Here is a 13095-nt window from a genome sequence, read left to right on the forward strand (position 1 = left end):
AAATAACAAATAATGGTAGTCCATCATTTTAGTGGGCCCTACAAGAGAATTAATGTCTGGTGATTTCCAATCACCCCTCAAATATCCTTCATAATGGGCGATATTTAAGAAGGAGAATATTTGGAGAAATATCCCCTCCAAATATCTCCCATTAGAGATGCTGTATAAAAATTTTTAAATACACCTCGTAATATTTCTATTTTACCCTTTTTAATAAAAAAATTCTAATTTAGTGAAAAAATTAAAAAGAAAAATCCGCACCCATCTCCAACTTTCCCTCCTTCATATATCTCTCTCTTCTCTTGGAGTTACAGGTTAGTGCTAGTTCAGTTTTCCATTTTGTTCTACATTATTATTACATAGGTAAATTTCTGTTTTTGTTAGATTTGTGTTTAGTTTTCATTTATGATCATAGAAACATACTTAATATGTTATCTTTAAATGAAAATGACTTTAGGATTGTGTTGGGTTGTTGACATTGTAAAATGTATAATATAGATATGAAAATGCAAATTTTAATCACGCCGTTTGATCCTGATCCACCAAACACATTGTTACCTATTTGGTTACCATTGGCCGAACACACTAGAATTTGTTTCGTCATGATCCATCATACGCACTAAGATTTGTTCAGTTACCATTGCTGCATGATTGTATTAGGTTGTAGAGATAAAATAGACACAGAGAGAAAAGAGAAGGGGAAGGGGAAGGGGAAGGGGAGGGAGATATTTTAAAATTTTTTATAAAAAGATATTTTAGAGGGTATTTTTGAGGAAAAAAATTAGGGTGTGTTTAGTAAAGGGTTGAATCCGATATTGATCGTGACTTTTCGCCCTTATTTCTCGCCTACTCAATCTGTGTTCTTCTCAATTCTCGACGGCCACATGAATCTCTCGCTCTTCTCCTGGCGACACGAGAAGGAACCGTCGTCGATCCTTGTTAAGCAGCGAGGATGTTGCCACTTCGCAAGCGAAGGCAAAGAGGAGTTCGCTTGGCACCGTGGGCTTCGTCTTTTTCCTCATCTTCTTCTCTTTCTCTTTCTCTTTCTCTTTGTGAGTCTGCTTTCCATTCTCGCTCTCAGGGAGAGGGGAAAGCGATGAGGAGCGTGCTTGCTTTTGGGATGTTCGGCGTGAGTCCTCTTCTGCCTCTTTCTCTCTCTTTTTTCTCTGCGATCTGTGCTTCAACTCGCTTCAATTTTGCTCAATCAGTAGTTTTATTTGAATTTATTTCTCTATGAGCTTCCGGATTGTCAAATTTCCCCCTTTTTTGGTACTTGAAATGAGGTTTTGTTGAGTGGAAAGTAGTAATACTAGTTGCTATTTGCCACATTGGGAAATTTGAAGGGAAAAAAGAGAGAGCTTGTGATAGAGGGTTCATCCCCTTCTACTGTTACTTTTTGCTGATGAACTTTCGCCAATACGTCTTTCATCTCCTTTTGGCTTTCTTCCGGAATTTGTCTATGCAGGACAGGGAAGATCGGTGTTGAAAGACACAAACGAGAAAACCAATTTTGATTCTTAATGCTGATTCATATGATGTAAACAAGGGGAGAAAGCTTCAGCAGCAACAGCAATTAGACTCCCTGGAAGCTTGCCGCAGTGGCGGTTCCCATCATTCCTCAGAAGAAACCCCATCCTTAAAGGGTTTTAGTGATCATCTGCGTGGACTACCGAGCACGAATATGGCAACCTCCCCTAGGCCAGAGGGGGCTCACTACGACAATGTTGGACCACACAAAACGCTTTTGTCGAATCCGACAGCAGGACTTCCTGAGGTACATTATGATCAAGTCATGGTTCTGTCTAATGCAGCTGGAGCTGGAATGCCGAGTGTAGCTCCGGTTCTTGGTAGTAATCATCAGCTTCTTTCTTTGGCGAATGACAAGGCACTTACAGGTGGAAGTGTTTGTGTTAGCGGTGATCATCTTCAAGGTCAGTGTCAGTGAGTTTATTTAGTTTAGTAAATGAATTCTTGCCATGGGCAAGAGCTAATTGTTTTAGTTAGAAACTCATACCAATCTCCATTTAGTGCCTGAGAAAGCTGCATGCACGAACATGATTGGGGGAATGCCTGTTGCATTAGCCCCTATGACTCCAGCGAAGGATAAACAAGTTTATGGCTTTATACAGCATGAAATGAGTCAAGTAAATCAAGATGACCTTATCCACAAAGGAAGCATGAAGAAAGCTCACACAAGACAAGGCTGTGTGAATGTCTTGCTTGATTCTTCTCAGCTAGTAGCACCTATAACTCCAGATAAGAGTAAGGCGTTGGAGAATAATCATGAAATGATCCAGTCGACTGGCATTGGTCTGAATAGGAATGAGAAAGTACAGGAAGGAAGTCAATCCTCTGGAGACAGTTTGCTAATCGAAGGTGCTTCCTTAATGAAACAAAGGATTGAGATACATACTCCATTTTCATCTCATTTTAGTCAACCAGTTGAGAGAATAAACATAGAAAGAAACCTAAGAACTAAAAAGACGAAAGCAGCAACAAGGAAAAAGCACAGGCCTAAGGTTCTTAAAGATTTGCCTTTTGGCCCAAAAGAACCAGTAATTCCAAAGCCAGTTACTCCCAAACAGGTAAAGAGAAAACAAAACCAGTCCAGGAGTAATGTGCCTAAAAAAAACTCAAATTGTTCAAATGCACCACAAGAGATGACTAGAGATACAAGCAAAACTTCAAGAATAGCAAGGAAATCTTCCAACCAACATAGTGATAATGGGACTAGACGAAGACTTGATTTTTCTTCTGAAAACCAATCTTTAGATGAGCATCCAAAGGATGCATTCATTGGATCTCCAATTCATTATTCTAGAAGAGAATTATTGAAGAAAAATTGGAAGCATCTGGCTAGAATGGCTGGCAAGGCAAATAGTACATATAAAACCCACATTGTTGAGGTATCAAAACAGAATAATATTCAGAGTCATGTAAAGTTAGATGGTGATACAGAGATGACTTTAGTGCAAGGGGAAATGGAGAATGAACAAGCTAAAAGTTGTTATAATCATGTTGACAATGCCCGAAGAGGTTGCACATATCCAATTTCAAGTAATAAAGCCTTTATGCAGACACATGCCAGCAATATTCCACAATTTCCACCGGAATGTAAAAGGAGGAGAACCATGCTAATGCACAATGGGAGATTTGGTAAAATGAAACGAATCTCCAAATCATGTAGCTTTGTAGATGAACAAAATTTGGTAACATTGGGTGATTTGCGAACCTCAGATTTCATATTAACATCTGGTACCATCAAACGAGTGACAAAGAAGAGATCAAAGGTGCCTATTCGAGCCCCTAAGCCGGTTCTCACTGAGAGAGTTGCAGGCTACAAAGAACTTTTGCAAAACCTTGAAAGTAGACATCAGGAATGTGTCGAAGCCTTGTTCACAGATACTCGTATGAGAATCAAAACAGGAAAACGAACAAGAAGGAAACATGTTCATCTCCATTCAACATCTGACCAATGTACTGATATGTCACAAGCAATTGTGCCTTATATGTATCCAACATATAATTACAATGCAGCTGAAGGACAATCTGCTCTTGTAAGTTATGAAAGCAACATGATTGTTCCATATGCAGGATCTTATGAAACCAAGAGAAAGCGCCTCAAAGCCAAGGTTGATTTGGATGATGAGACCAAAAGGGTATGGAATCTTTTAATGGGAAAAATGATCAGATATGAAGGATCAGATCCGGACAGAGAAGAGCAATGGGAAGAACAAAGAACAGTATTTGGTGCTCGTGCAGATTCATTCATTGCACGAATGCGTCTTATCCAAGGTACTGCTAACAATGCCTCCATCTTTATCAACCATATTTCAAAATATTTTCGCAAGAGAATTATCTGCACAAATAAGTTGAAACATAAAAGCAAGTAACCACAATCTATGAGCTGAGTGGACTTCAACAATCTTTAGAAATCTCTAGTGGTAAAACTCAGTTCTGTTAGTGTTTTTCCTCCAAACAATATTATTTTGGAAGAAGGACAAATGTGATTTCTAATAAGTGTCTTCCAGTATTTGGCCTTACAAGATAAACCATCATCATTAAGAAAGAAACGGTAATTATTAGATCACTAATAAGTTGCAATTATTTCTATTAAGCAGCTGATCAGACAGCATTGAAATTGCATAGCAGGAATTGCAGATGCTAGAGTTCTCCTACCAGATTTGTTCTTTTGTTGCAGTTTCAATACATGCATTTAGGTCATTAGATACAAATTTAAATATGATCATCAAACTTGAGTCGTACCTTTTCTTGTTGGTGTGAGTTCATTAAAAGTTTACTTCTCAAAAGAGACTTTTGCAATTAGGAAAAAATTGCAGAACTTGATAGGAACTAGAACCCTCAAGATAGTGGAAAATTCATACCATAAATGTATTGTGCTTCTATATAAAACTAGATATGTTTACAATTAGGAAGCTATAGCGAGATGTCTCTTTCTCGAAAACTTAGTTACTGCAAGCAGTTCAATATGTTCTTATGAGAAATGTCTTTGCTTTTAGGAGATAGACAATTCTCTCCCTGGAAAGGTTCTGTATTGGACTCTGTGATAGGTGTTTTTCTAACCCAGAATGTATCAGACCACCTCTCAAGGTATCATGACATTAGTTGTTTATATTTCAGTAATTTCACTATTCAATATTATCACCCGTTTTATCTCATGGCCTAAAACTTGACCTTGTTAATTGTACTTGATTTCCAAGTATTCTTATTGTTTTTACAGCTCTGCTTTTATGGCTCTTGCTGCAAAGTTTCCACTTAAGCCAAGAAAAGATAACTTAGAACAAAATGCAAATAGAATGAGCATCTTTACTGATGAACATGATATCATCACATCTTCTAACATGCTTTGTCAACACAATCCATTGGGTCATAATGTGTTTGAACCGGATTCTTTCATCTATTACATTGGAGATGAGGAAGGAAACAAAATGCACAGACCTGATGAACCAGGGAGAGTGAATACAGGTTATCATGACCTAGAAAATTCTTGTACAGATGTGAATGCCCAGAGAAGAAGGCCTGAAGGACGTTCTTTCACATCAGATGACAAAACAGAGATTTCTACAACAGTAAGAACGGGTTTGCATTTTGAAGATAAAAGGATACTGAATGAGGCAGTATCCTCATTGAACTTCTCTCCATCTGACAGCATTTCAAGCAGTCTTTTTCCCAGTACCACCTATGCTGGATTAAGTCTCCCTACACTCGTGAACACAGATCCAAGAACTGTCTTGGATAGTTATTCCCTCAGTCAGGAGCCTATAGATATATCAGGAGTAAGCATTACTCATGGAGTTCACAACCTCAATGATGGGATGATGTCACTAAACAAGCCCAGTACAGTTGATGATCAGAACTCTGAAAATTTAACTTCATTTGGTAGATTGAAGATTGTGGAAGATGCCTGCCAAGAAACCAGTTCCAAGGCTAGTTCTCTACTTAATTGTTCACAACTTGATTCCATGGGTTTGCTGCCAGATTTAACGTCTGATTCCTCTGATTCAGTCAATATGAAGAATGTTGATTCAAGACAAAGTAAAAGCATTTCGAGATTCATTTTGTCTGATCCTACCAAGTTCAATAAAGACACAGTAACTGCTCAGAGAAACTGCAATGAATCTTCCAAAAACTCAACTGAACCTTTAAGCCAGCAATCATCAGCAACCATGTCCAATGTGACCATTTCTCATGATACAAGATCATCCATAGGCAAGCTACACTTTAGATCACTCGCTTCCTTATATGGAGAGGAAGATGCTATGATATCAAAGCAAAGTGAATCAAAGGACTGTGAGGTGGAAAAAAATCAGTACGAAGTTGGGATTTCATCTCAAAAACAGCTCCATCTATTGCAGGGTGCAATTTCAAATTCATGCAATGATTTAAAGAGATCATTTCAGCTGATGGATATAGTTGAACCTAACTCAAAAGTTGAAGTTTGCAGTCCCATTAAGGTTCCATCAGAAGCATCAAAAGGTGCACCAAAGGCAAAGAACACCAGGGAGGAGTCTGCAAAGAAAACTTCCTTTGACTGGGATAGTTTGCGAAGGGAAGCATGCCACAATGGTTATAACTCAGAGAGAAGTAAAGATAGAATGGACTCATTAGATTGGGAAGCTGTAATGCGTTCAAATATTGGAGAAATTTCAGAAACCATAAAAGAAAGAGGAATGAACAATGTACTAGCAGGCAGGATCAAGGTAAAGTCATAGCAATATCTTCATGCTTCTCCCGGTGACATATAAGCCTTAAATGCATCACTGGAGAAAAGATCCAAGCACTAAAAATTCCTAAATGCCACTGGAACTTTCTTTTCCTCAATTTCACCTGAGTTCAAGCATGAAATCCATGTGTAAATATTTTGACACAAAAAACTCACCTTCTTCCATACCTTAAACATGGAGATTTTCCTTTTCTGTTCTTCTTTTGCACAGATTATTAGCATAACATTCTACAGTCATTTTTGTGCATGCCTCCACATTCTCCTGCATGTAACACCAATAGTCTCATTCATAGATCAAAGAATTTTTTTTTTCAAAAAGTGATTTAATTGTTCATTAAACATTAGAATAAAATTTCTCATGGTAAATTTTTTTATTTGCATTTGGAATTGGTCTGTTGAAGTGTAGTTAACAACTAATTGTATGAATCTGTAAATTGGATATTATTTGTAATTCAAGCAATGAAGGTGATCTGAAATTTTGATATGGGATCTAAAATGCACACATGTAGCCACTAATTATCTTTATTTTATTGCTTGACATGCAATTTTTAGCACAAATTGGACATAAGCATCTGGGATAAACCAGATGGTAGATGTCATTGGAAAGTATTGATGCATCTTTGGGCTGGTTATGTTCTGTGGCAAAGAAAAATGCTGCTTAACATGTTTTTGTTCAAAATATCAATTTACTTACTATAAATCTAGTGTCAAAGATCTACCAGATGACAGCCATTTTTTTGCAGGATTTTCTTAACCGTTTAGTTACAGATCATGGAAGCCTTGACCTTGAGTGGCTAAGGGATGTTCCCCCAGAGAAAACAAAGTAAAGTTTCAACATACTCATCTTTAACAAAGTAAAAGTTTTAATATACACATCTTTGTTTCCTTTACCAAATTATGTTTTCATATTCCTTTGATTTAAGCTAAGACAAAAACATGGTAGAGAACAGTAGGCTATTTCAGGTAATAGCTTGTACGTGAGAATGATGCCTAAATTTGACTACCTTCAGCCAAACAATCTCCCATTTATGGAGGATTTTATTGTGACTTCAAAAGGAAATATTAAATCAGACTACGCCAAAATTGAAATTTTTTTCACATAGTGACCCATTTCTTAAGAAGTTAGTATGCTTAATGTTTCAGGGATTACCTTCTCAGCATACGAGGGTTAGGACTCAAGAGTGTTGAATGTGTTAGGCTTTTGACACTTCATCAACATGCTTTTCCTGTGAGTTGTTCCTGTTGGAATTTTTTTAACAATTTACCAGGAAAAAAAAACTTTTTGTTTATGCTGCACATGTCGACCAGGTTGACACAAATGTTGGGCGGATATGTGTGAGACTTGGTTGGGTGCCTCTGAAACCCCTACCAGAATCCCTCCAACTGCATCTTTTAGAGAGGTAAATGACTGCATCTATAGTTTGCCATTAGTTTTTCATAACTTTTAGTTAAATATTTAGAATGAACTATTATATGACAATTCCACCTTTGTTTCTTCAATCCAAGCTATCCAGTATTGGAGACTATTCAAAAGTATCTTTGGCCTCGATTATGCAAGCTGGATCAACGGACATTGTAATTCCTAAAACCTTGTGTTCAATTATCAAATGAAAATTCAATTATTGTGTTCTTTTTTGCTTTGGTGCAAGAAGGGAGTTCTTTGACACTAATCCTGAACTTTTCACAGGTATGAGCTGCATTATCAAATGATAACTTTCGGAAAGGTGTGTTAAAAAAATATCTAAATATGCATATAAATACTTTTTTATTTAAGTTTGTAATAAGAATTATTCTTCCTTGTAGGTTTTTTGCACAAAAGGCAAACCAAATTGTAATGCATGTCCAATGAGAGGAGAGTGCAGGCACTTTGCTAGTGCATGGACTAGGTAATTCACTAATATAAAAATATTTTGAATTAATCTTGTCTGTGAAAAATGGTACATACTAGGTAAACACGACAAATATTTCCATCTGAATACTATTTTTGATTATAGTAATTGGGAGAAATATAATTGTCTTACCTTCAGGAGAAAAATATAATAAAATTAGAGTTGCGAGTCATCTGCATAGCATGTGGTTTTTGTGATGATTTCTATTTCTGATTGTAGTTATTGAGAGATATACAATTGTCTTATCCGTCAGGAGAAAATATAATAAAAAACTAGAGTTACCAGGCATCTGCATAGCATGTAGATATTGTGATATGATATACATGGGTAGCTGTCTACATGGTGAGAAAATAAACAAGTCAGTCATTAGCAATTATGCAGAGTGATGAATTTTTATATATTGAATATAGTACTAATTTCAGTCCCTTGATTTGAAAATGCCAATCTTAAATCACTTAAAACTCAATTATTTAAAATAAATTTACCTTTGTTTTACTGATTGATTGTTTCTTCAATGTTCAAGATAAATTTCTAACAACATTACCTTCTTTAGTTCAAGACTACTTCAAGGACCAGAGGAGAGAGAACTAGTGAAATCAACAATGAGTGTTGCATTGGAAAACCATGATATTAAACTATTAAATGCAGTGTCATTATGCCAAAATGAGGAGAATTACCTTTTGCAAGGAACTAGACACAATGATGATCCTATTATTGAAGAGCCACCATCACCTGAACTGCAATGCCAAGTAGCTTTTGAAAGTGAGATAGAAGAAACTTATTATGAAGATCCTTGTGAAATTCCTACCATAAATTTGAACTTGGGAGAGTTCACACAGAACTTGCAGAACTATATACAAGAAAATGTTGAGCTTCCAGATGGTGAAATTGAAAAGGCTATAGTTGCTATCACTAGTGAATCTGCTTCAATTCCTATGCCCAAGCTTAAGAATGTGAAACGTCTACGGACGGAGCATTTAGTGTAAGTGTTTTTTTAATCATAATTTTTTTTTTTATTTCTGTGAAAGAGAAGTGTTGGTGTTTTGATAACAGCAATATCTAGACAATTAGTAAGCTAGTATTGTTCTTATCTCAATTATATGTGGTGTTCTTAAGGGATCCTTTGCAATTTTATGGATTCCTTTTATTTTGCTTGATACAGTTACGAGCTTCCAGATGGGCACCCTCTCCTTGAAGGGGTAAATGCTGTTTAATCACGTGCTTCCTGTTTAAGTTATTGAACGTATCCATTTCTCATGCTCCTGAACTTGATACAGTTAGAGAAAAGAGAAATTGATGATCCGTGTCCATACCTCCTGAGCATCTGGGCCCCAGGCAAGCAAATTTATGATTAAATATTTACAAATCCAGTAAGTTAAATTAACGAACACTTCAATACTGACTGTAGGTGAAACTGTACACTCTATTGAACCACCACAAACATGCTGCAATCATCAAGAAACAGGAAGAATATGCCAAGATATGACATGCTTTTCTTGCAGTTGCAGACGGGAGGAACAATCTCAAACAATCAGAGGAACACTTCTGGTAATAATATAATTTCTTTGAGCAATTAAAATACTATTGTCATTTGCCATGTAGGAAAGTATAAGGTTTATAAAAATGAACATTTTAATGCAAAAGGGATTAACGGGTAACACTTGAGTAATTATTGGAATGAATGCTTTTAACATTGTTTAGGCAATTTTATACCTGACCCTGACACTCAGTAAGTCTCATTACTTGTAGTGATGGACATGGTTTGGTTTATTAGTTTAATAAGGAAAATCAAAATCAAACTGAAACAGAACTAAACAGTTTTGGTTTGGTATTTTCAGTTTTGTTTTGATTGAAACCATTAATTAAAAATAATTATAAATTGGCCAAAACTATTTTCCAGATAATAATTTTATTGAAATTAACAATAAAAATTATTATATTTTAAGGTTTAAGATAATTAGGGAACATAAAAAGTAAAACACTACAAGAGACCATAATAATTAACATATTAATTATCTCTTTCTATATATGCACATAATAAAAACTTTTAATAGTTTGATTCATTCAGTTTTAACTATTTGTTCAAGTTCAAATTGAAACTAAACTGAAACCTATGATTTTACCGAATATGCAAATGAAAACCAAACTGATAAATTAAATGTTTCTGTTTGGATTAGTTTGGTTTATCAGTTTTAGGTTATAAATGGCCATACCTAATTAGTTGATACTTATGAATTGTAAATCAAAATTAAAGAGGGGTTAGCTGGCTTTCTTTGTATGCAAACAGTTGACCTAGAGTATGCATTTTTGTATAAGCTTATTTGGTTAGTAATATATATTTTCTTAAAGCCTTAAACAAGATACACAGTTCTGGAAAATCATGTGGGTGTGATCACAAGTTGGACATAGTTCATGATCAGTAGAATTATTTTGGTTGTGGTTGGGTTTCTCAACAAGAAATTCCCACATCGAATATATTTGAATCCATAGCATTCATGGATTTGAATAAATTGCTAAAATAATTTTACAAAAAAATGAAACTGATAATTTCCTTTTTCAGTATTATTATAAATTCCAAAGGATTTTCATTTTTTCTTTTCAAGTTTTGGATTTTCATGATTTTGAAATAATCATGATCATGATTTTTGAACTAGTTTGATTCATCCTTGTGAAAAGTTAATTCTATTTTTTTTTTCTTAAATATATATTTTTCCAAGGAACATAGGATAGGAAAATTTTGTATACAATGGGACTGAATTGTTCATAATCAATCTCATGCTTTTGCTGCCATTTGGAAATATCACAATGAACAGATTCCCTGTCGAACTGCGAATAGAGGAAGCTTTCCGCTGAATGGCACTTATTTCCAAGTTAATGAGGTAAATTAAAATCTTAAGAGTCATCATCAATGAGGTATCACCTATACCTCATTGAATTGTTTTTAGTAAGTAACATTTATTCTTTTAATTTTTTTCATTCAGGTATTTGCAGACCATGAGTCAAGCCACAATCCATTAATTATTCCCAGGAGGTTGATATGGAACCTTCGCAGGAGGATTGTTTATTTTGGCACCAGCATACCAACATTATTCAGAGGTAGTAAGAGTATTCAGATACACGCATGCATCAACCTATTTTATGGATAACATTCTAAAGAACACAATTAACCTTTCAGGTCTATCAATGGAGGAGATACAACTCTGTTTTTCAAGAGGTAGAGTGATAGTTATGTCCAACATGAGTTCTTACATAATTTTCTTTTGGTCATTTCATATCTTTTGTGAGAATTAATGCAAATGAAGGAAATGATAATTTAATTGGAAAATCATTGTACAATATAAAGTTGCTTTGGTGCCAAAGATTCCTTTGGGAACTTAAGTTGCATGATGCTGCGAACATAACTAGGTTTGTGTTGGCAAGCATGTTTAAACACAAACCAACTTTCTTCTGGATAAATAAATTTCTGGTGCTTTCTGTTGAAATACAGAACAGGAGCACATAGAAATAGAAAAGAAAGAATAGAGAGACAACTAAAGAGAAGACAATTGCTTCATTATCATTCATGATAAATGTAGTAATATATTATGATAAATATGGTAATAATAAATATAGAAATAATGATAAATATGGTTGCGATTGTAATCCAAACATGATATGCCATCAATAAAAAATCAATTTCTGATTAATATCCCTTGACTGCTATCTTTGTCGTTCTGGCATCTCCTTCAGCTCCCTTGGAGATATCAAAAGAACAAAACGAACAGATAAAAGTTTCTCTTTTAAATTCAGATTTTATTCTTATTATTGACTATAGATCCTTATTTGCAGGATTTGTTTGCTTAAGAGGGTTTGACCAAAAAGTAAGAGCACCCAGGCCCCTTAGTCCAAGACTGCACCTAGCAGCAAGCCATGCACAAAAAGATAAAAAGTCAACACACAAGAATGAGAAGAATGCTGCAACAGGGGCAGCTGATAAAATCTAGCCACAGTTCCACCGCTTAGAAGAATGGCCTGGTAGACAAATGCTGTATACATTGGCACTGATGTTGTCTCGCTCGCCTTTAAGAGTGAGACACTGATACTTTTCTTTGCCTGGCAGATGCAACTTTCTATTGTATTCATTACATGCTCGATGGAGAGCCATTCTTCAAAAATCTAGACCCATTGCTTCCGATGTTTTAATATAACGTACTATTAATAATAGTTTCATTTGTGCATGAATACTCAATGTTGCCTTCTGTATTAACATGCAAGTAGATATAGAAGTTTCTTTTAACCAGATATTTGTTGTTTGATGTTGCTTTTGCTGGTCAGCAGCTAGCTGGGTGCAATTTGTTCCAGATCAGGCTCTGAGCTTTTCTCCGACTTGATGATCGAGTGATGACTGCTTGCTGGTTCACCTGTGTGCTCTGTTGTCGTTGACAAGTTCGGTTTGTGCTGGAGTCTCCTTCCCACTGGTGCCATAGCTGCAAATGTGGTAGGTAGCACACCACCATTTCTAAGCATTCCTATCTAGTTAGAGATTATGACAATTAACTCTGTCTCCTTGTTTTCAAGCTCCAAAAGGATTAGAAAAGTAGATTAAATTTTTTACATTTATTCAAGAACAATAGTTGGACTTAGCCTTCGTAGCTACTTGCTACCGATTGCATTTACATATAATTGCTAAACTTATTCAGTTGTGACTTCTTGTCAAGGATATCTTATGAGTCTTTCAAGCATAATAGATTCAATTAAGTCACACCCATAGATCGTAAAAAATGATCTATGGATCTGGTTCGTTGATATGATGAGAGTGTCACTGATAATTAGCTCGATAGAGGCTTATCAATGTGCTTGAAGACACAAGCAAACCTTATGTTTTGAGCTTGAGCACAAGCAAGTCATGTCGAGGAACTCAAAAATTTGAGTTTATGATCTATAGGGTTCATGTTTGTTAATTTTGACACCTAAACTAAGGTA

At 35.5% G+C, this 13095-nt stretch overlaps 1 protein-coding gene across 5 annotated transcripts; it reads left to right on the top strand.

The window, feature by feature from the left end:
• The first annotated feature begins 855 nt into the window (after nucleotides 1–855).
• On the top strand, nucleotides 856–12854 carry LOC122041850 (DNA glycosylase/AP lyase ROS1-like). 5 transcript variants are annotated; one of them, XR_006129091.1, is made up of 20 exons: nucleotides 859–1129; nucleotides 1466–1931; nucleotides 2029–3795; nucleotides 4521–4611; nucleotides 4742–6221; nucleotides 6988–7067; nucleotides 7388–7472; nucleotides 7553–7644; nucleotides 7751–7819; nucleotides 7932–7968; nucleotides 8048–8130; nucleotides 8687–9115; nucleotides 9296–9332; nucleotides 9411–9468; nucleotides 9542–9681; nucleotides 10947–11012; nucleotides 11115–11229; nucleotides 11309–11347; nucleotides 11962–12200; nucleotides 12448–12854. XR_006129091.1 is itself a non-coding variant. In XM_042601696.1 (20 exons), exons 3-20 carry the CDS (start codon nucleotides 1682–1684, stop codon nucleotides 12114–12116), a joined length of 5073 nt encoding a protein of 1690 aa, XP_042457630.1. In that variant the 5' UTR covers nucleotides 865–999; nucleotides 1082–1129; nucleotides 1466–1681; the 3' UTR covers nucleotides 12117–12361. The 5 variants fall into 5 exon arrangements, 2 of the variants coding, with proteins under 2 accessions (XP_042457629.1, XP_042457630.1); XR_006129090.1 differs by having other exon boundaries at nucleotides 12451–12854; XM_042601696.1 differs by lacking the exon at nucleotides 12448–12854 and having other exon boundaries at nucleotides 865–999; nucleotides 1082–1129; nucleotides 11962–12361.
• The last annotated feature ends 241 nt before the right edge of the window (nucleotides 12855–13095 follow it).

This window comes from Zingiber officinale, chromosome 2A, assembly GCF_018446385.1.
Source record: "Zingiber officinale cultivar Zhangliang chromosome 2A, Zo_v1.1, whole genome shotgun sequence".
Lineage (NCBI taxonomy): Eukaryota > Viridiplantae > Streptophyta > Magnoliopsida > Zingiberales > Zingiberaceae > Zingiber > Zingiber officinale.

Bases quoted from the DNA above. Each gene is read 5' to 3' on its own strand.
- LOC122041850 (XM_042601695.1), top strand. From the start codon at position 1,682: ATGGCAACCTCCCCTAGGCCAGAGGGGGCTCACTACGACAATGTTGGA. The intron at 8,131-8,686 runs GTAATTCACTAA...TACCTTCTTTAG, and splicing joins TTTGCTAGTGCATGGACTAG to TTCAAGACTACTTCAAGGAC. The intron at 9,116-9,295 runs GTAAGTGTTTTT...TGCTTGATACAG, and splicing joins CTACGGACGGAGCATTTAGT to TTACGAGCTTCCAGATGGGC.